The sequence below is a fragment of the Alosa pseudoharengus genome, unplaced genomic scaffold (assembly GCF_046254945.1).
Source record: "Alosa pseudoharengus isolate Yale_2024_CS ecotype anadromous, Long Island Sound unplaced genomic scaffold, YU_APseudo_1.1 YU_APseudo_1.1_scf_16, whole genome shotgun sequence".
NCBI classification, from domain to species: Eukaryota; Metazoa; Chordata; class Actinopteri; order Clupeiformes; family Clupeidae; genus Alosa; species Alosa pseudoharengus.
The window spans coordinates 32,701,603-32,725,675 of NW_027468630.1; the positions used below are offsets into that span (position 1 = coordinate 32,701,603).

General features: G+C 40.9%; 1 protein-coding gene across 1 annotated transcript; it reads right to left on the bottom strand.

Annotated features, from left to right (window-relative positions):
- Positions 1-1,344: 1,344 nt before the first annotated feature.
- Positions 1,345-13,833, bottom strand: LOC143125914 (dnaJ homolog subfamily A member 2). Its single transcript, XM_076287740.1, has 9 exons — positions 13,711-13,833; positions 11,859-11,918; positions 11,117-11,340; positions 10,690-10,770; positions 5,909-6,042; positions 5,554-5,750; positions 4,713-4,857; positions 4,431-4,558; positions 1,345-2,446 (listed from the first exon to the last, which is right to left on the bottom strand). The coding sequence occupies exons 1-9, from the start codon at positions 13,786-13,788 to the stop codon at positions 2,258-2,260; spliced, it is 1,236 nt and encodes a 411-aa protein (XP_076143855.1). The 5' UTR covers positions 13,789-13,833; the 3' UTR covers positions 1,345-2,257.
- Between the last annotated feature and the right edge of the window lie 10,240 nt (positions 13,834-24,073).

Genomic DNA, 24,073 nt, shown 5'->3' on the forward strand with positions numbered 1-24,073 from the left:
AAAATTGATAAAAATAAATATTAATAAAACAATTAAAAAAAAACTTGTTAACAATTGGTGGTGTTGGGGGTACTCCGGAAGATCATAATGTCTCAGGGGGGACATGCCTGTCAAAAGTTAGGGAACTCTATAGTAGGCCTATAGACCATTATTTGCCAAGGTATGCTCATGCGTTTTGTAAAACTCCCCATAGGACATTTTATCCAAAATGCATACTGACAATCAAATGCTTACTGTCTATGAACCCCTTTGTGTAGAAGCATTATCTTGGTCTCAAGTGAAGGGTAACACTTTGAAGTTTCATGCTTGCATTTGAATTGTACTTCAGGGGTTCTGATATGAAATGACTACACTAAATATGGAATAATTACACAAAAATATAAATCTTTTCAATTTCTATTTCAATTGGTGTGTATAAGATATGACTATACATCTGCACAATTAATATTGGATAAAATAACATGATTATTCAATTTATATGGATTGCTGTGAATATTTCAAGACCCAATATGCTATATCTAGCATATTGCTAAGGATATACACTGCAGCTAGAAGGTAGGGAAGCACCAAAAGCAGAGGGGGGAATTTTTGATTACATTTAAGTGAGACATATTAAGATTAATCTGACTATGTAAAGCACTACACATATTTTACATGAAAAAGATTGCCATGTATTGATTCCCAAGTGTCCAAGCTTTCAAATGATGTATAATATGACTATGCTACATAACGATCTGACGTGTAAAAATGATTTAGAATGTTAGGGGGTGGTAAACGTCCCACCGGCGGGACACTGCAGATGAAGTGGTTTTAAAGATGAGACATTTATGAAAGATTTACACACTGACAACCATAACCATTTCTTCCTTGATAAATATAAAGTTCCTAATTGCAATGTCTTGGCATTGAGTGTGGATTCCTATCTGGGCTTTTGTGTACAGACATTGAGATATAGTGCCATCTAGTGGAAGAGATTGTAAACTACCGTAGATGTAGTAGACTGACCTCAGAGAATCCATCTTGCTGGATGTAGTCAACTGATACTATGGTAGGACTGACAATTCAAAGTGGATAATATTGGGCCAAGATAAAGAATAATGCTAAGATGTATATTTGTGTCTTTACAAAAATATGGGATCTACTAAAGGGCATCAAAGAGATTTGGGGTGCCGTCTGAAACACCGTAATGAAAAAAAATACTGCCTCAGGATTAAATGCACCGTCTTAACATCGATCTACCAGTCAGATACACAAATGTAACCATAACTGCAAAAGCTCTGAAAACTTTTTTGCAGAGCTCATCTTGCCCACCTACAGTGGTCACATTAAAAAAGGTGGCATTACTTAAGAGATTTGAAGAACATTTTATTCAATTCGATAAACTTTTTTTCCACAGAAGTCATATAACTACAGCTGCTTGCCGTTTTGTATCTCCTCCTACTTATTTGTCTCGTGTCTCCGGCTTGAACGGATGTTAAATCACTGAAGGGACTGGACTGAAGCTCTTCACATGCACCTTGGTTGAAGACGGATACAGGCGACTGAATTTTATTTCTAGTTTATAAATCACATTGCTCTGCATGACAGCAGCTGATACAAAGCTTAATGACAATCACTTCAATTTTATACACATTGTCTTCGGTTCCAATCTTTTAAAATATAATAGAAAGAAAAAAAAAAAGTAAAAATCTACAAAGAAAATAAAGTGGTAAAAATCAAGCACAGATACATACAAATAAACCTAAAAATGTGATGGTGTGAGTCCCATGAGGTTTTTGAAGGACGTCTTTACTTTTGTTTTTAGGTCTTCTGGGTTTCTCTCTTTAGCCACAGAATCTCTGGAGGTCAAAAAATGTCCCAGCATAAAACTGCATTTGTGGTTAATTTAAATGAACTTGTGTAAATACTATGACAACAAAGGATGAGTTACACACCACGCCAGAGAAATGACCTTTTGATCCTTTGTGTGTGTTTGGGAGGGGTTGCCTCTAGATGTGCTGAGTACATGTGGGAACAGTGTGAGATGGGGGGGGGGGGGGGGGCATAGGGACGGGGGATGTTTGGGCTGTGCGTTTACTACAGGTGGGTGTTTTGAGTGGGGAAGGGGGGCAGGACAGAAGGATGCGTCATTTTGTGTTTAAGGCAAACCCCTGATCAGATCAGAACCACGCCCTTTCAATTTGTTGTGCAACTGGTACACTGCTTCCCCATGTTCCCCGCTCCAAGTTGGGCCCGAGTTGTGCCGGGATGGGCAGTCCTACTGGTGGGCACACTGGACACCGGGGCCATGGTGGCCACCTTCCTCATCTGAGCTGTCGTTATAGGCTTCGCGGCGGTGTCCACCAGACGAGCTCTGGCTGTTGTCGTAGTCCTGTAGGTCCACCTCCTCGGCATCGGCCGAGATGACCGGCGGGTCAGCTCTGGTGGGGAGCAAGTCCTCCAGCTCCTGTACACAGATTCATTCAATGCACAAAGGAAAAATTAAACCATTTAGCCAAATGTGTAAACATCACCATTTCAAACCTGTGCATTACAAAGAACAGGGTTACAATACTATATTGACAGAGACTACACAGAACTTCATGAGTTTCATGTTTCAATACTGGACTGCTAAGTGGACCTTGGAGAATTCTCACTGGAATCCCAATTTGCAAAGCATACAGAACTACACAATCATATCATTCATAATTAACTAGGCCAACCAACTGTGCAGGTCAGGGTGTACGTGCACTACCCAGCTGGATATTAGCCAGTAGCCTGTTCATTTCAGCTACACCATTATACTGCATGGGGAATTTAGGAGCCATGGACTAACTGCATTTCACTTGGACAATTCATAGGCAGAGATGTAGTAAAAAGTAGATCTTAGCTACATTTACAGGATGCTAAGATTGGCCAATGTAATTAAATAAGTTAAAGGCAACCTCCAGTGAAAATCAAGTTTTTTAACCTTGTTAACATGTCTATATAATGTTTGCTATGTTTTACAAGACAGATCATGAGCGAAATAAACAGTCAATGTCATTGCCGAGGATTTCTGCTTTAAATCTACGGTCAACCAATCACAGCCTCAGAATGCAAATTCAAACTACAGTCTCTCAAGACCTGATTAGGGTACTGAACTATTCCTGAGTGCTTGGGGGTGGGACAATTCTTCATCAAGACCCAAGCATAGACCTCTTCACAGCTCAAGTTTTCCATTCCATTGAATTGTGTATTGTGAATATTTGCTGTGTGATTTACGGAAATAAATGCCATTTTTTATTTAGTGATGAAAAATGACCTTTCTGCGCTCCATATCTGACACGAACTGATCTGACCTGACTTGACCCGAGGTTGCGTGTTAGCCTGCGTGCCTGTGTGTATGCAGTCATAATAATTCTCAACTTTTTACTGCATTGCCATGAACAAAGTAAAGGCAAAAAAGGTGTTTATTTGTTGAACAAATTGGGATGCAATGTGAGCCTTGAATTGGATGCCATGCAGGAATTTGCTAGGATCTCAAAACCGGAATATGAACATGCTTTGCCATAGAGAAACACATGATAGCATTGGATTATAAACATGCTTTGCCACAAGAACAGACAAAAACGTGGGGCAAGTCCAGCTATATGAAGTTATTATTTTGCTGTCACTTTGTCTGTTTTATAACCCAGAAGGATGTACTTGGTATCAAATGATGGCTCTGAGTCTCCTCTTTCATCTGACATGCGTGGCATATCTATGCGATCACGGGTCCGCGAGTAATTCAAACGAGAGTAATGAGTGTGCAGAGTTGGTTTGTGTACATGACGTTATTATTTTGCAGTCACTTCGTCTGGTTTTATAAGCCAGAAGGATCGATAAACATGGTACCAATGGATAGCCCTGTGCCTTCTCTTTCATCTGATATGATTGCCATATCGATGCGATCACGGGTTCGCGAGTAATTCAAACTAGAGTAATGTGTGTGCAGGAGAACGCAGAGAAGTATAGACTGTAAATATGATGCAATTTGATTTAATTTCATGATTTTTTTTAATTTTCATACTTGATCGTACAGACAAGTGTGTAGTCTCGTTGGAAAGCCCCACTTCTGCTCTGTCGTGCAATAAAGGTTTCATCTCGCTGCGATGAACCGTTCCGGAGCAATGTAACAGACCTTGGCAGTTGACAGAAAACAATAGTCTTTTCCAACCAAGAATATATGATTGAAATTAACATGGTAGATTTTAACTCATTACTGCGATTTCAATGAAGATCATTCCTAACAACATTTTAATCTATTTTTTTAATCTAATTGTTCTCCCTCAAAATTGTAACTGGCTCATTGTGGTGAGATACAACTAATCCAATTAATCCAACCCATTTCCTCAGATTTAGTAACATCCACTGCCAGTGCGTGCCCATCCAGCACTGGAGGGATCATGTATCAGTCAGCCGTCACTTACCGTGAGCTTCTCTGGGCTGATCCAGTTGTTCTCTGGGAACTGCACATCAAACTTGATGTAAAGATCTCCCTTCTCAAAGGGGTTGCGGTACTGTGGCATGCCCTCTCCCCTCACCACCCTGATGGAGCCTGCGGTGCACACAACAAATCAGCATCACCAGAACACACAAGACTACCCCCACCATCATCAGAACAACATACCCCACTACAACATACACAATGCTATAACACTTTTAGACAAATGACAAATGGTTGTAAAGGGCATAATGTGAGGGCCTCTCACCTGGCTCAATAACTTTTCCAGCAGGGTACTTCACCACAATCTGTCTGCCATCTAGATGTTTCAGTGTAAACTGGAATCCGCAAAGTGCTTCAACTAAACCAATTTTGTGAACCATGTGTAGGTCGCTGCCATCTCTCTTGTAGGTCTGAAATGAGAGTACATTTGAGAAATGAATGGGAATCATTTCCTCACATGCATGTACAGACAAATCTTTCCATTGAAAAAAAAAAAAAACAAGTAATTAAGCAATTAAGTAATATGTGGCAGGGTTAGTGTTTAAGAACCATCATTAAAGCCTACACCATCTACTGTTCCACTGTACTGTACTATCCACCACTAGGAAAGTCATGCTGACAGCAGGCAGTAAGGCTCGGTGTCATCAGCATGTGTCTGCTAGCCTGGCTGTTCTGAGGGGCCGTCATCTCATCTCAAGGGGCAGTCTGGTCCTGGAGCTGACATAACTGAGCAGGGAGCACTATGGACTCCGTGGTCTGGGTGACAGTGGCCAGATGGTGGCCACACTGAGAGGAAATCAGTGCACAGGGCTGGAGTGCCCTACAGGGTGCTCATGACACGCAGTCATGGCAAGCTGCTGCACTGGCCCTTAAAGATTTAAGGCCCAACCACAGGATTCATTACGGAGATGGCTGACAGGTGATGGAAAACTCAACTGTGTTAATAGGATAAGATAAGGCAACAATATATATCAACAGCTAATGGTATAACAATATATACCAATAGCCCCCCCACCCACCCACCCACACAAAACAAAAACACACGCAGCAAACAATTCAATTAATTGATTTACCACTGAGGCTTCTCAGAGACATTGAATAATTACCTCGTGTTCTTTCTCCTGCAGGACGAGGACAATGTCTCCTGGCTCCACTCCAGGTGCCTGGTCTGCCTCACCTCCGAAGGTGATCTTCTGCCCGTGCTTCATGCCTTTGTCCACGTGGACCTCCAGGATCTTCACCTCCTTCACCACCTTCTTGCCTTCACATTTTTTACAGCGGTCCTTCTCACTGATCACCTCACCTTCAAGCAAACAGGCCATCAAACCACTTAGTACCATCACTGCCTTCATATTAGATTAGATTCAATATTCCCCACTGCCTTCATATTAAATTAGATTCAATATTCACCAATCACTCTGTACAAAACAATAAGTTGTATAGAAACACACAGTGGCTTACCTTCGCCGTTGCAGTCAGTGCAGACGGACTGCATCTGTTGGACCATCCCAGGAGCCAGCTGTCTGATCATGATGCGCATACCGCGCCCTCTGCAGGCCGTACACTTCTGGACAGCACCGGTCTTACCGCCCTGGCTGCAGGCAGACACATCAAAAGCCACACATCAAAAACCAGTCAGTGTGAGAAGAGAGCAAGAACACAGAGCTGATGAGAGTGGAGGGATGGAGGAGTTCCAAAAGGGCTGGAGTTCATCCACTTTGAAAATAATCTGACACAACCGGTTTATTTAACTGCACTTCTCACCGCAGAAGGGAAACAAGACTTATTAACACATACTTGGCTGTCATCTTGCATCTGAACTACTGCAATTAAAAAAAAAAAACTACTGCTTCTGGGACAAAGCAGTCAGAGAAGGCGGCAAGAAAATAACAGAAGCCATTTACAAATGGGAGGTCTAACCAAAGCATTGATAAGTATACAAATGTCCAAAAAATAAGAATTCCAGAAAAACAGGGTATACAGCTCCAAGGAAAGGAAAAAAAGGACAAGTATCCTATAGAAGTGCTGGTAGTCTAATAGGGTTGGGATAAACGATTATTTTTTAAATGATTAATCTAGCGATTATTTTTTCGATGCATTGATTAATCTAACTATTCATTTTTTCAGTCCGATTCGATTATCGATTATCTCCCCATTAATTGACTAATAGCAACTTATACATGTTAATTTACATATCTGAATGAAAAAAACATGAATTCCTTAACATTTTCCAATTGAAAACAAACCAATTTGGAATATATGTTTATTGCTCTTAAGATTCCAAAATAAAAGACTATACAAGTGCAAAGTAATGCATTCTTAGTCAGAGGTAGCATTCAGTTCAGTTCAGTAGGTCTAATTGAGTGCCTGTCACTTTAAGACGACGTTCGCGAGGGAATCCCTGCAATTAAAGGAACCGTATGTAAAAATATATTTCAATTAATCATAAAATGGCTCTGATAGGTCACTAGACATTAAGAAAGCATGTTCATTTCAAATACTTATATCACTGACAACGGGCCAGGATATTGTCATTTAAAAAGTGGAAGTTGCAGCCCTCAACTGATGTTGATGTTGTGTTTTGTCATGTCATGTGTTTTGACCTGATGCACCACCCTCCACCTATCTACTAATCACGAAGGCAGTAGTGTTTCGGCATCCGGGCTGGCAACCTCGATTCAGGGGAAGAGAGAGGGGATACACCGATTTACAGTGAGTTTTGAAAGTGATTGCAGTATCAGTTTTGGCCACAATTACATATGGTTCCTTTAACATTAACACCGTTAAAACGCTGCTGATGTGTGAATGCAATTCATAACGTAGTTAGTTCAAATAACGGTTCGTAGCCTACTTCTCCTTGGGACAAGCACTTTTGAGTCTTGGAAAACACTTTTCCATTTACATTGGGATTTTGCAAACATTCAGAGTCAATAAAATGAGCCCTACATGAGTAACAAAATTGACAAGCAGATGTAAGTAAGCATGCTAAACTTGACATCCGAACAGTATTCTAAGGTTAGCTTTGAGATACTGCTTGATTGCATAACTTAACTTAGTTTGGTCTCCTCAATGTAGGCTACTATGTTGTGATGAGACCTTAGCAGAGTTAACTTTAATGCAGCAGTTTTGAACAAATTTGCGCAGCATGGTCACGATGCTAAGCGGATTTAATAGCAATTTAGCCCGCCGTGTTCTATGCAATGCTTCTATGATGCAACAACAATCCTTCAACAATCGTGAATATTTTGTTAAATGCACATGCAGAGGAGGAGCAGCGGGCTGGTTACAAGAGAGAGTGGCCGGGGCAAGGAAAGGCTGCGTGCATAAAAAGCACAGCTCAATGATGGCCCCCATCATTGAGCTGTCAGATTAGTCAACGTATGGGAAACACTGAAGGTGTAAAATTCAAAATATTTAGCGGCACACATTATGCTTAATGAATCGACGCGCATATTTTACGTTGACGTATTTTTTGCGTCAACGTCATCGATTACGTCGACACGTTGTCCCAGCCCTATAGTCTAAGCATTTTTTGATGCGTCAAGATCAAGATGTAGTCATAAACAAGTTGGTCAAGCCTTTTCCATTTGCATTGATCGGTCAATTTTGCCTCTTTGCACCTCAAATTACACTGAGCTGATGACAAACTAATGAGTTTCTGCCTGCGTTGGTATATTTTAATTTTCTTATTCTGCATATTAATCACAGCAGATGAAGTTAGATGTCTAGCCAATGAGATGGCTGCTGGGAGCAGATGTGCATTATGAATGAACACTAAAGTAAACCAACAAATAATACTGACCACTATAGCTTTTCCAAATTATGCACAGCACCATCATGCAGACTGAGAAAAATTACAAATTGCTTGAAGACTTATCAATTTTAATCTCAAGCAGTCAGTTAAAGCCAGGGGGTCGGGATTTGGAGGGTTAGCTTCAGCCAATTAGCATGGTATTTGGCCACCAACATTTTTAAAAACATGGCGTTCCATGGTTGCCACTTCCGGTGTTCTGTCACTGGGCTACCTGTCGAGTTATGCTACCACGCAAGCGCAGTGGAAAAGAAAACTCACAATCTACTGTTAGAAGTACACTTACTGAAATGTTGTGCTACCTCAATGTACAACATTTAATAGTTCACGTCTGTCAATCGAAATCGTTAAGCTAAAAGAAACAAAACAAAAGAAAATATTACAAAAAACGACACATTCAGATTTGTTTATTTCACCTCTCCATTTTGAAATACGTGTTCCATAGTGCTGTCATGTAGCACCTGAAATTATTCTATCAAACATTTAATAGTGAGTTGATAGTAGAAGCATTTTAGCTTGCAGAACAGCACCATATTCATCAAAAATGCTATTGTTTCGCGCTACGGTAGCTCATCTTGACAAGGTAGCATAACTCGACAGAACACCGGCACCAGTTTTTACATGTGATTGGTAGATGACAGCTCATGCTTGAGTGTCCTCACACGTCCATGATGGTAGAGCATTTCTGGACGACAACAAATAAAACGACTGCCTACTTGGATTAAGCTACGGATACTTGACTTAACTGCATGGTTTAGGCTGTGTTATACCAGGCTTTGTGGTAACTAGAAGAAATAAAACAAATTCCAATGCTCAGGCTGCCAGTCGAGGCAATATATCCAACAACCCTGTCTGTCTCCTTTACTTTAAATAGCCTAGGTAGCGTCAACTGACTAGAAAAGTTTCTGATCGTGACAGCAGTTACAGGCTCTTGAAATGCCTAGTTGCTCGAACCACAATACACCCGTGGAGTGTGGGATTCTATCGGTAAGTTTAATTTGCGTTGGCTTTATTTCATCAGCCTGCAAGTGTAGGTTTAACAAGCTGCAAATTCACACTTGGTGCAGCAAAAACTATTATCACATATGAACATCACATTATAGCCCAAGACTTCGAGACACAGGGCAGACTTCCAGCACCATCCCCAAAATGTTATCCCAACCAATGAAAAAAATGTGTGCCTATAACGAGGGTAGGTGAGGTACGTTCGCAAACAACTTCTCTGAGAGAATATCCAATCTTCATCAACAACATACCGTTGTATCATACGTTGTCTCCGTCTAACATGGAACTTAATGAACTAATCCTAGCTGGTGCCAGAGACGAGCACCCATGAAACGCCATTTTCATAAGGATGGTTGCGGTTCATTTCAAACTTTTTTGGCTGAGGTAGCTAGCCAAAATGTATGGGCGCGGGACTTAGTCACTCACTCCAGTTATAATACCTGCATGGTAAAAGCAGCACTAAACAAGAATTGCTCTCAGTGTTCCCCTACAGTTGAGAAGCGCAATAATAAACGTAAATAATAAATATGCATCCTTTGCAACAAAGTATGAAGATAACTCCAATATAATATAGAAGGAAACCGACAGCAGTCTGTAGAAAAAGATCTCTGAATTCCTTTTTTTTTTTTTTTGGGGGGGGGGGGGGGGGGGGGGGGTCGGGGTCCTACCCAAAACTAGAAAGTTGCTAGGTTGGTAACTGCCTACAGAGGGCCACTAAGACATTGGCAGAAGTGTCGTTGTGATGTTATGAGGTTCTGTGCCAATAAAATGATTTTGGAAACGTAATGTTAACGTCAAAAACTTAAGGGTGCCTATAAATACATCTTTCTGTTCTGTCATTTTACACTTAAACATTAACATCAGGAACAATTACACACAACCTATATTAGCAACTAAAGCCTTTGTCAGAGCTCATGAATTTTAAATCTCTACTGCACTCCTTGTTAAGATTGGCTTGAAAAGGACTTAGGACATATAAGCCCAACCTAACACTGACCCTGCTTTCATTCACACCAAAGATTCAGGCAAGTATACAAACATGTAACAATGCCACAGTCAAACATGGAGTGGTGGCCAATTACCCATGGATCTGCTAATGATACATGTGTTAGATATTCAATCTCTCTGTGACAGTAAAATAACTCCCTAGCATGAAGGCTGTGTGTGTGCAGTGTGAATACCAATGAGTCATCCAGGTCCAAGGCTAAGGAGCAGATTCTGAATCTGAATACATTGGAAAATCACTTGTGGATATTTTTCCTACAACCCTGAAGATCTAGATACTAAGACCTGGTTATATGAAAACCTGTCCAACCATTTCAACTCTGGCTAGCATTTTTCCATAAGCCCATTTCCTAACATTCAAGGGAATCAAGTGAGAAAAAAGGTTTAGTGTCACATAAGAGGCTATGGCAAGTATACTTACCCATGGCAAGTTGCACACAGGACATTCTTGCTTAACTGTAGTTTTGTTGTTTTACCATTGTAGAGGTCTTCAAGAGACACCCTGTAATGAGATTCATTTTGAGAGACACTACATTAAAACAAAACTGTCATGCCACAAATGTGATAAGACTTCCCTTTTGGGATAGTTAATATTTTGATATCTCCTTTGGGGCAATCTATCATAAATATCTGAACTTGACTTCTAAACATATTTTCCAAATTTTGAATACAGATCTCATGACACAAACTCTATGTCTAAATATCCTCATAACTACAGTGATTACTAATGATGCAACTACCTCAAGTTGACAGTATTTATGAGAGAAAACAGAAGTGGACATTTCATGTTAAAATGGCCACAGAGTAAAATGTTGATATAACATAGTTTGGTTTTGTCATCTACTCACTTAAGAGGGTGCACCATATCCTCTCCTCTCCTTCGGCCTCCATTACGACGACCCTGGCCACCCATGAACCCAAAAAGGCCACCTCCAAAAATGTGGGAGAAGATATCATCCATGCCACCGCCTCCTCCACCCCCTTCCCGCAGGCCCTGCTCCCCATAACGGTCATACAGCTCCTTCTTCTCAGGGTTAGTCAATACTTCATAGGCAAAGCTGATCTCCTTGAACTGAATTTACAAAACAGAAGTGGGTGTGAATTCAGAGCCAGACAAATACAACAACTCAACTGAAAACATAATTTGTTGGTTTGGAAAAAGTGCTGCTTTATGCAACTAGTTTTGGCTTCAAATTCATTTTGATGTATTGTTAAGAACACATCTGTTGTTCTCACTAGCCATTCAGGATGTGCACTATGCAGAGTTGTGCTCTGGGATGAACACCCCACAATAATGTATGAAAAGCTCACAGTACTACTTTGCACACCATATTGACAAGCTTTTCACAATGCCAACTGGACATTGAACAACTGGATAGTGGTTGAAAGGTATTCTGTATGTTCCTATACTTAACTTGCCAGAAACAACTGCTGCTTTAAGTATTAACTACTGTCTTCACAATGTAGTACACTGCATATACAACATAATGCATCAATTATACAAATACAGTTTACAGCCATTGTTCACCTCATCAAGCCTACTGTGGAAATACTGTATATGTTCAACTGGTTAAATTGACATGTCTGTACCTTGTCTCCGGCATTGGGGTTCTTGTCAGGATGGTATTCTTTTGCCAATTTCCGGTATGCCTGAAAAGGATGCATGATGATTAGGTAATCTTTAAAATATTAAGGTAGACCGGCTAACTAGCCTTAACATTTAGCCTAGTTTGTTATATGTAACGTCACTGCGCAGCAGTATTACAGCAATTATAAAAGCAACTGGCTTCTGAAAGTAAATGGACAAGTTAGGCAGACAGTTAACATGCTAATTTACAGTGGTTGGGGAATCAAAGATGAATAAGGAAAAATAGCCAGCTAGCAGGCTACAGGCCTTGATGAGTCTACCAGGAAGAACAAAACTTGCCTTGCGAACCCACATTAGCACACTTGCATAGTTATTATTCCACTGTCTAAATGCTAAACATCCTATATTTCACATATATGTTAAACTACAAGTACAAGGGTTGTGGTAGCAAAATTCCTGCCGCCTATTGAGAAAATTAACAAAAGAAACCAGTTAAACATCCAACGACACCGTCAACCAGGAAAGCCTTAAGCTACTCATCAAATCAGGCAAAACTAGGCAACGTTAACGTATACATTTAATTGGGATACGACAAGAGAACAACAGGGCAACTTTGTTCACCACAGACACAGCACACTAACGATAATCCAGTGGCTCGCCGGTGTTATTGACAGGGTTAACGTTAGCGTAATTAGGACATCCAATTAACATAGAACTAGCCTAACGTTAGCTTTGTAACCAACGAACGTTAACCTGAATTCTGGGTAACGTTAATATCGTTATCTGACTACATGTATAGGTTAGGTGTGACGATAACATTTAACGCAATGCTGATGTAATGCTAGTTGTATAACTGTATAACTCAATTGCTTTTACTTTCGAAAGACCATGTCCAATGGCTAACAACTTTAGCTAACAGGGTATCTTAGCGAGATGTAAACAAGTTAACGTTAGCATTTACAGCCGCTAGGTTAGTCAGCTAGCTTGTTTCCACCCGCTTGGGTAGGGCATTCACATTTTTTCAAGCTAGCTGCTAGCCGAGCTAACGCTGTCCTCTCCAGCACAAGTTAGCAACTTGCACACAGCTAGTAACGACTAACATTATCCGATAGCCTTTTCTCATCGCAATAATATTTAAGGTTCCAGGCACTTTCAGGGGTCATAACCTAACTAATGCTTGAAATGCGGCATTCCGCCTGCTAACGGCAACGTTAGCGAGAACGTTGACGTTAGACAACATGCGAATAACAGCACTCATGACGTTAGCAGATAGACTAGACCATGATGTCTCAACATTTCGCTAGCTGCTAGCTAACGTTAGTTGGCTAACCGTACAGTTAACGTTAGCTATCCTTGAGTTAACCCAATGATAGGTGACATGATTGTTAATATTACCATGCCATGACTGCAAACCATTTTCTTAGGACGTTATATGTGACTAATCTAAATCACCAAATGGCAAAGAAAACTACCAACTACCTATGATTAACGCCAACTAGTAACGTTAATAACGTTTAATCCACATGACGCGATTACTTTTAACGTTAGCTGGACGGCTAGCACGTTAATCATTTCTGATCCGTGAGGCCCAACACCAACAGAAACATTTCCGGGCTAAACGTTAACGTTACAGCCAACTTTAAAATTACTGCGAACTTAGCTAAAGCTCACTAGCCAGCCAACAATCGCTACATAATGGCAGCTAATGTGAACTTCTACAACTAGGCCGTTAGGTTGGCTAACTTGTTAGCGTTAGCCATTTATCGCTAGCTGGCTAATTTCTCTTTTCTCAACAATACATCATAGTCATCCTTTGAATATTTGCAGATCACAATACAAGAAAGGTGTTCTTACCTTTTTCAATTCATTTTCTGTTGCCGTAGGAGATACTCCAAGAATGTCGTATAATTTAGTATCAGCTACGTTCGCCATGGTGAGGTTTGACGAAGGACCTTCTGTGGAGGAAGCGGAGAAGAGAAAGAGGAACCGGTGTGAAACGTCATACGCATGTAGAATCAACTTTAACCTTCCGCTACTTTGCTAAAAGTTTCCATGCTGATTTGCGCAACCAAGGGCTAGGTCCTATGAACGTAATGAAAATATTTTTTTTATTTAGTCCCCACGAGCAGTAGCCTAGGGCTAGCGTAGACTAGACTAATATTTTAATTATATTGATTATACACAAGGCAACTTTTTGAACAATGATGCTGGCTAATGTTCCAGAATATTGTTGTCCTGACGTTTCCATTTGTTTAGGGGGTGGGTGGGTGGGGGGTGTTTTAATCCTCAATAAGCAAATTATCATGATAATCAAATGGAACCAGTTATGTTCTTGCTCAGCACCATTGCTCAAAAACTTGCTCTTTGTATCGTATCATCCATGAGGCATATTTTGTATCCAAACAGCCGGCCTATTTCTAAAATGAGGCCTATCTATCTATCTGTCTATCTATCTATCTGTCTGTCTGCCTCTCTGTCTGTGAAATGCAGCAGAACCAAAAGAAAGTAGGCTACCCATCGTTGCATCCCTGCATCCCTACATTGCCTCTCTGGATTTAGGAATTTGATATACCTATTGGCCCAGAGCCTTGCATTTGGAATTAAATTAATTGTAATTGGCATACAACCCTTTTCTGGTTCTTTCTTAAAGCATAGTTGATCAATAATGACAAGCTAAAATAGCCAGAAAGGGTTAAAGCAGAGCTTTAAGGATATTTACTATAGTCCTAGCCTTTTTTCAGTAAGGAAAATTATGATTTCCACTTCCTAAAGAGTGTGTTTAGCCCAAGTCTTCCTCTCAACTTGTTTTTGGATATTGCCCCTCTAAAGCTGATATATCTGAAAGAAGTTCAGAACTGTAGGCTACAGTAAAATTGAATTCATAAGTCCCAATTCAGCATCATTCACAAATGAAATTGAAAATCCAAAGCAGGCATCTCTGGTTGAAATGAACCCTTGTACATACAAGGATACAAGGATACAAGGAAGTTTATTGTCACATGCATATAGTTACTGGAAGTAAGAAATGCAGTGAAATTATGTCTGGTGTCAGCCTATTTGTGCATTTATGGGGGGGGGGGGGGTAAAAAGTGCAGTAGAAGAGGGGTTTAGTAAAGGGCTGCATAAGAAAGGTGGGGCAGGATTGGGATTGGGGGGGGGCACCAACAAGGAACACCCAAGAGCAACAGGGGCAAGGAAAAACTCCCTTACCAAGGAAGAAACCTTGGGCAGATCCACGGCTCAAGGGGCTAACCCAACTGCCAGGGGTCTTGGTGTGTGTGTTGGGGGGATGACAGGGGAGATGGGATAGTGTGCTGTGTATGTGGGGAGAGGGCAGTGTGCAATATGTGTGTTGAAGAAGCTTCCTCATGAGACAATGTGCTGTGTATTGGGGGGGGGGGGGGGGCAGTGTGCTGTAAGTATGTTGGGGATGTGTGTTGGAGAAGCTACCTGATGAAATAATGTGCTGTGTAGGTAGGGGAAATGGGGGGGGGGGGGGGCAGTGTACTGCAAGTATGGTGAAGGGACTTACTATTGCAAGCAGAGTACTGTATGTATGATGTATGTGAGTGATGACAGTGAAGATGTGTGTGTGGGCGGGAGGGGAGTGGAGCAGTGACTGTGTGTGTGTGTGTGTAGTGTGTGTGTGGGTAGGTGGGGGCAGTGTGCTGTAAGTATGTAGAGGATGTGTGTTGGAGAAGATCCTGAAGACAATGTGCTGTGTATGTAGGGAGGGGGGGCAGTGTGCAGCAAGTATGTAGAGGAGGCTTACTGTAGCAAGCAGTGTGCTGTATGTATGTGAGGTGATGACAGTGATGATGTAAGTGTGTGTGTTTTGTGTGTGTGTATTGGGGATGGGGGTGGAGGGGGCAAAAAGGCTAGACAAAAATAATAAATAAAAAGTTCTATGGAGATGTGCAAAAGTTGGAGAAAGTCAGATATGTGTGTGTGTGTGTGTGTGGTGTGTGTGTGTGTGTGTGTGTGTGTGTGTGTGTGTGTGTGTGTTTTGACGTGTGATGAAATAAGAAAATAAATAAAAGGTCTGTAGCATAGGGAGAGGGATGTAAAAGTGCTAAAAGTCATGTAGGTGTGTGTGTGTGGGGGGGGTGGAGGGGGTCATGAGTGCTGAGGAGTGAATCAGTGCAAATTCAGTATAGTGTGAATTCAGAGTTGGGAAATGTTTGAGAGTGCTTGAGGAGTGAATGTGTGCAAAGTCAGTATAGTGTGAGTTCAGATTTCGGATGGCCTGGGGATAAAAACTTCTCCTGAGTCTCTCAGTTCTGGCTTTATGACTACATAGGCGTCTTCTTGATTTCAGCGGTAGGAATAATCCATTGTTAGGATGAGAAGAGTCCTTCAGAATCTTTTGGGCTCTTAGGAGTACTCTTCTGGAATAGATATCTTGTAGAGCAGGGAGTTGAGTTCTTATAGTACGTTCAGATGAGCGCACTACTCTCTGCAGAGTACTACAATCTCTAACTGTGGAGTTCCCATACCAGGTGATGATGCTACCATTTCAACTAGGCTATTTTACTGAGAGCAGCTAGTACTCGACTACTAGGCTAATCATTGTAGTCTAATGTACAAGGCCACAGTGGTGCTGATAACTGCTGTGTATGTTGTGCTGAGTTTCTTTTATTGTAGGCCTACTGCTCTTTTATTTGTGGCCAAATTATTCATGTCAATTAACATTCATGAAGGTTTTTATTTTATTTTCTATTTAGGACCTGTATATTTGTGTATATTTGTCACTGTTTTAAACTGAAAGCAGGGTGTGAAATTGTGAATTAAATTAAACCTTTTCCAATCCGGGTTCAGTTGACCAAATAGGCCTGCAGATGGCGATAAAATCAACATTTGGTTGAGTTGACCCTAGCTCAATATCATTAAAATGGAAATTTTTTAAATATTGTATGATTTTTTCAGCATATTTCAAAATTAACAATAATATATTTTATGAGCAGTGAAAAACAAACATTTAAAAGGACTCAATTGAAAATACAGGCCTCAAAATAGAAAATCAATGCAATAAAAAATATTGTGATCACACAAGCAAAACCTAAGATTATTTAGAAGAAAATAATAATAATAATAATAATAATAATAATAATAATAATAATAATAATAATAACTTTCAATTTCAGACTGATATCCCCATGGAAAAGAAGAATAGCCAAATAAATTGAAAAAAAATCTGATGGATATTTCACACAGAAGGGAAAAACATAAGATTGGTGACCAAATAAAAATCAGTTGCAACAGTAATATTCAGGTGGTCTAGAACAAGCCACAGTATACCACAAGTTAGAGCCAGAGTGGCTGCCCTGTCCTCCTGATGATGCTACAGACAGAGCACTACATTGAATAGATCTGAAAGACAGACGGGCAAGTGCTTCAGTCCTCACACAAGAGTTATAGAATTCTGAGTTTCTGTGATCTAACAGTGCAAAGGTAATAATGTTGACCATAACAGAAAGCATCCAGAAAACTTCCATGTCAAGAAAACAATAAAAACAAAGTTTGAAAAAAAAAACGTCCTTCGTAGTGCAAAACTGCAATGTTGAACTTTTCTAAAGAGCATTAAAATAATTCTGATGAATATAACATTGTCTGGTCAGATGAAGCCAAGAAAGATTTGTTTGGTTCATGGGGTGTTTGGCATGAACCTTACAGGGAAGATATAGTCCCAACAGTGAAGCAGGTGGGAGTGTGAAAATTGATGGGAAAATGCATTTAGAGGTCATTGTGAATGCCTGGATATACCAAAAATACTACCTAACATGACAATTTCTAGTGTAGCAGCTTGGAAGAAAAGTAATATTCCGGCATGATCACGACAAAAGCTCCTAAAGAAAAACAAAAGTATGACCTTGCGTGTATCAACTGACTTTACATTTATTCATTTAGCAGACATGTTTATCCAAAAGCAACTTACACATATCAATTATATTACAAGGGCCATTTTCCCTGCAGCAACTCAGGATAAAGGGCTTCGCTCAAGGGCACAACAGTGGCTGTGTATTGAACCCACACCTTTGTGGGGTACTGCATGCTAGCTCAGCTCCTTAGCCACTACTGCTGCCCCCACATTTAACTGATATTGCACAGGAGTTTAATTTCTCTTTTGCATAAACCATATAGGCACACTTGTTAGATATTTCTTAGTAGGTCTATGTGGTAGATTGATTTTATACAATCTTTTCACTACTTTACTACTTCTGACAGTGTCTGTATAATTGTCATTTCACATCATCACATTACATTTACACTGCAAAATAACAGATATTGTAAACAACAGATCATATAAAGTTGTCTAATGGTTTATTGTTTGGAGACCATGCACATAATTAATGAATGGATGGATATCTCGAACCATCAGTTTTCAGTATAGACAGTATGTTTGCTTAACATGCGGAAAATTATGGATTACAATAATCTGTGATATATTCTGCTCATTTGTTTACTGCATTGACCAGTATGGACACGACTAGCTGCAATAGCCTATGATTATGTGATCTGATCATATCATCCCTTAAGATGATATGATCCTATAATTTACTTTACATTTAACAATATTCTCCATAAATGACATAGTCTAATTTTTCCAGAGTAGGCCTCCATAACCTATTTGCTAGCATTCACACTGAAACCATAGGCCTACATTTTAAACATGTAATTTGATTGGTTAATTTATCCTGAAGAGGACTGAATGAACCTACTGGAACTCATATGGGACTCTTCTCAGTGTGCCATGTGTATTTCCACTAGGTGGTGCAGGCTGCTAATGTAACAATTTATTATGAAGGACAAATTATCACCGAGCCAACAAACTCAGAATGAAATTAGAAATGGCCTATTGTGGGGAGAATATATCAGTTAACCTTTTTTCAATTTGTCAATATATTTAGTGTTGCTTAATATTACAGTATGCCATTCTTGGACCAATTACCACTGTTATTAAGGAATTCTGATGTTTTATATGTTCTGTGCGCAGGCCTCTGCACGTTGTGGTCAGTATGAACACAGTGCTTGCTGCTACTGACTTGGACCCACTGTCACATTCTATGATGCAAAACTGGTGTAGCCTGGAACTAGCACAAAATGGTTCCCAGTCATTCACCCTCCAGCCTGGTCAATTTGAGATTCATTTTCACTTTCACACACAACAGGGCTTTTACCCTCAAAAGATGTTAGTGTTAGACCACGTAAAAGCTCTGTGACGCCCGAGCACAGTACCTTCAATGGCCTGTGTCCATAAGCGAACCTAAGGCGACGCGCCTAGGACTGGCCCAAACACGGGCAATTTTGTCAAGGGATGACACTGAATAAACGATCTAAATGTTTCGTAGAGATTGTTTTGCCACTGTATCCCCTCGGTGATGACACGGAGGGAAATCGACCCCCATGGCCCATGGTTGCAGAGCCAGGATGCATTGGGGGAAATGAGGCAGACAGCCAGTAAATAATTGTTGCCACTGTGCCCCTCAGCCACGGCAGGGCCGGGGGATGGCTCCACACGAACTGCCAGGGCTTGACATGGCACCCGGACCCCGAGCTGTCACCCCTACGGAAACATCACCCGCGCCTCCACAATTTGTGCACTTAACACTTCACTTGGCACATGACAGGTGCTTATTTCCTTATACTAGTTCACTTTTTTTGAAGAGGGTGGGGGTGAGTGGAATGTGGACATATACCATGGGTCTCTATGTAGTGCCCTGCAGCGTCTGTACATGATTATGTTAGTGATATGCCTTTGTGGACGTTAATGAATACCTTAGATTATTGTTATTATTATTAGGCTGTTATTATTATTAGGCTATTATTATTATTATTATTAAAAATAATAATAATAATAATAATAATAATAATAATAATACGTTTATGGATTTGATAAGAATCCCTCATTTTACACTAATGCACTAATTCCATTCTCTTACCACATTCATTGAACTTAGCACTGTGCCATGCATTCATTTTTATTAAAGAGACTAGCCCATAAAAGAGTTGTACTAGTTACTTTACAGCATTTTATTGCAGTATTTTTATACTCTGTAAAAGACTAGGCTAAAAGAGTCAGATAAAGATACATGGCTTGCTCAGACATCAATAATCCAATGCTACTCGAACCCAGAAGGTCAGGTGAGAGAGAAATGTGTTTTTGTTTAGTGTGGCAACCACTGAGACTGTGCAAGGGGGATTGGAGGAGAGCGTGCACCTGGGCACCTCCTGCCACCCGCACAGAATTGTGGGAGTGAGAGGGCAGTGCCACGCTCCCATGCTGCACACCCCTCGGTTAATTGATGTCGGACATTTCCACTGCTGCTGCATTCAAGGGAGCCTTAAATAATTTCACCCAAGGCCTTGGTCCAAGCCTCTGGTATAACCTCGCCTTCTGCAAATTGGTCCCATCTGGAGGTGTGGGGGAGTTGCCAAGGGCTCGAGCAGTGGAGGCCTTCATGTAAGCAGAAGGTTCTAGAAGCCCTACCGTCCCTGTGTGCATGGAGTTCTATGCGACCTCGATGCTGGCTCATGTTAAGATAACATAATCTGACTTCAGAAGTCATGCTTTTGGTGTAACAGCCACAGATCCCATCAGAGTACCAGACTTTGTGTTTGGATAAGTAGAGCGATAGCTGTGATACCGCTGAGGGACCAGGAGTGCTCTGTTTCAGAAGTTACCCGCTCTCTATGACTCACCTGCCTGCCATAGCCCACTTGGTATTCCTCATAATCTATTATCCATCAGCTGTCCATACCTCTTCAGGTCGCCACTTCAGAAGTCCTCAAACATTTGAATACTAGCGTATCTGTGCCATTGTAAATAAAACAGAGGCATGACGTTTTTTGATGAGGCCTAATGCATTTTTTCTTTTTCATGTAGTCCTATGATCTATCTTGTATTGGTGGAGTGTATTAATGTGTCAAAGACAGAGAGTTAGGTTGTTTTTTATTGTTATTGTTCTGGCTATATATGACAAAGTAACTTATATAAAACCAAGCACAAGACTAGCACATGTGGCCTTGAAACAGGACAAAGCCCCCAAAGTAATAAATAATTTACTGTTTTACTTACTAAGCGCATCTCTTACCTTGACACTTTAAGTGACTTTCCTGGATATTCTAATAGCACTTGTCATGTTTTAGTTCTTACCTCTGGCATTCAAAGTCATGGTCTCACCCTTAGTTTTCAAATCCCATTGCTCTGGTTGACAATTCAAAAACATGAATGGGATTACACCTCTTTTTGTCCTTGTCAATCATTGGCACCTTGTGCTCGTCTTGAAGTCACACAAGAGACTGCAGGGAGAGACTGTCAGGTGGCATTAGTGTCCCACTGCCACAGCTAAAAGCCAACTTTTTAACATAACAAAAAAACCACCGATGCATTATTAAACGTGCAGATCAGGCACAATTTTCTGTGAAAGATCTTGGATCTTCCAGCGCTCGAGCTCGCGGTCAAGTCTTACTCTCGAGCCCTGCAGTGAGCCACGGGGCCGAGGCACGATCCCGCCCGCGTCGCTCGCCATGAATAAACCATCAGCGCGCCGAGAAGCTCTGGAGCGCACGCCACCGAGATCCACAGGCCCACTCAAACCAGGGGCTGGAACCTGACAGATGTAAAGAGGAGGGGGGGTGGGGAGGTAGGCAGATGTAGCCTGGGTCCAGGTGGTCCCAGGCCCTTCCACCTGGCCAGCAGCGACTCATCGCAGCATTCTCCTGATTGGCACTAATTGGCAGGCTCTGCTCGCTGAAACGTGGGGAGATAAGAGGCAGGAAACGTGTCCCCAGTGATTTGTCCTCTGGTGGACTCACTCTCCCTGACCTTGGGAACTTGCTACCACTGTCCTAAGATCAAAGCGGCCAGTGAGTAGAACAGAGGCATTGGGAATTGCTGTGTATGGTGTATGGAGCTCTCACCATGTGACGGCTGTGTGTGAGTGGATCATTGCTCGAGCCTGCATGCTGACAGGTACCAAACTATTGTCTATTTTTAAGCTCTCATAGGTGCCTACACAAGTGCAGGGAAGAAAAACGGTGCATAAATTCCACAATGTGCTTATGAAAACACTTCATATTGTTGTTCATTTCCATGTGAAATAAACAAGCACACCCTCTCACAGTTCTCTAGGAGAGTGATATATAGAACATCCAATGTTTTTTCTCCCACAAGCATCAGGCCTACACCAAACCTATGCTTTTAAAGTCTTCCTCAGTACCTCACACAGGAAAAAAGCATTTTGATTATGAATATAAAGGACAGAGGAATAGAATAGTTTTAAATGGTCAATATGTCTGGAAGGGGACAAACTCTCTGAGATGAGATGCCAACAATTTCACAAAGCCCTCAGACTGCACAGCTGTTTTTTGATACCAGGTACTTCGGGGTACTTGGAGGAAAATTGGCAAGGTGTTTTCAGGCCAGACTGAAAGGAGTGTGTCAGTCCATCAACCGGCTAATTGTGTCTCCACAGGGATTTCAGACATGCCAGCCGAACCACACAGAAAAAGAGAGTCACTCAAGCAGTGGAGTCATGCTGACCACTTACACATGCATGACACAAATCAATAAACAGGCAGGAGAATTATGAGACTGTAGTGGAAGTTTGTCAGATGCGAGCAGCACTTAAGTTTAACAAGTTTACATTTTAGGGAAAAAAACAGAAAAGAGCAGACCCTGAGGTGTTTTCTACACACACACAAGCGACTCTCATTTCAGTGACATTACAGTAGTCACTCAAAAAGCCTGTTTTTCTCCTGGTCTTCTCAGCTTGTTTTCTCTTTTATGAACTTGGGTGACTTGGCCTTTTTCTTCCCTTTCAGCCAAATTGATCTCAGTGCTGGAAAGCTAATTGTTCAGGCATGTGTTCGGCTTCCTGGTGGAGAGTGGATGTGAGCCAGCCAAGGTCAGAGGTGACCGTGACATGTTTTTCTCTGATGCTGAAATGGGGAGAGGCCATGGGAGAGTGTCGAACACACAGATGAATGGGGCCTTCGTTGAGGCACTTAAATGTGGATGAATACAAGCACCAACAAAGAGACAAAATAACCTGAGTGGCCTGTGGGAGCTCCTGTAAAGGCGATAGATGTCAGTAAATCTGTCACAGAGAAAAGATAGAAGTTGTTTTACTAAAACTACAGCTGTAAACATTGCAGGCAGTAATGTTGCCGATAAAAACAAATGTGACAATATCATTATCCATTACTATTTATATTTTGACAACATTGATTTAAAGTTGCATCTCTGTTGACAGCTTTTATGGGATTGTCAGAAACAGCTTTTCAAATGGATTGTTAACATTGTATGAATTGGACATCAAATCCCATTCTCCTGATCCCATTCTCCCCAAAGACAAAAAGGCTATACTGAGACAAAAAATACACAAATGTTTTAGTAAATAAAGTAACTGTTTTTTTTTTTTCAAACCAAATAGTTAGGAATGTATGTCTCCAATGGACCAAATAGTAGTTGAAAACTATAAAATTACAGATCAAGATAACTCTGTTTATGATTTTTAAAGATTGCAAAAAATGTACCACGCAGAGTAAAACAGCAAGACCACAGTCAGACAGGAAAATTAATAAATGAACAGAAAATGAACATTGATTTTTATCCTTAAACGTAAACAACAAAAATAAGTCAGCCAGTAAAAATGTGGAACGCAAGTGGACCTGGCCACTGACAGAGCCATAGGATGAAAGCAGACGCCCCGCTGAGCTACTAGTCCTGCTCGGTGGTTGCTCTATAGGAATGCAGTCATGCATTATATAGATACCCCTAATCACAGAATCCTTCACCTTAGCACTCAAGCAGACGAAACACTTGTTTTGTGCAGGGAAATCCATTTAGAAATGTGACAATCCACATTCTATATGTTTTGTCAAATTGTTTTTGTTAACAAATAAATACAAATAAAATACAAGACTCGTCTTTGTATTTTTTTTTCCTGATAGTTCTAAGTTCTGGCAGCAAGAAAGCAAGGGCCCATTTAACAAAGCTTGTGTAATAGACTCTGGCATATCCCGCCAAGCACCAGCGGGGCCACAGACCTTCGGTAAGCCCAGCAGAGGGTCTTTAATTGATGTGGATAAGGAAATTATCTATACTCTGGTGATTCCGAGTGGAGGATGCTGAAAATTCAATTAAACCAATCTATTTTCTTAAAATATAAAGTGTGACCATGAGAGTCACCTGCAAGGTCAAGCCAGCATTCTT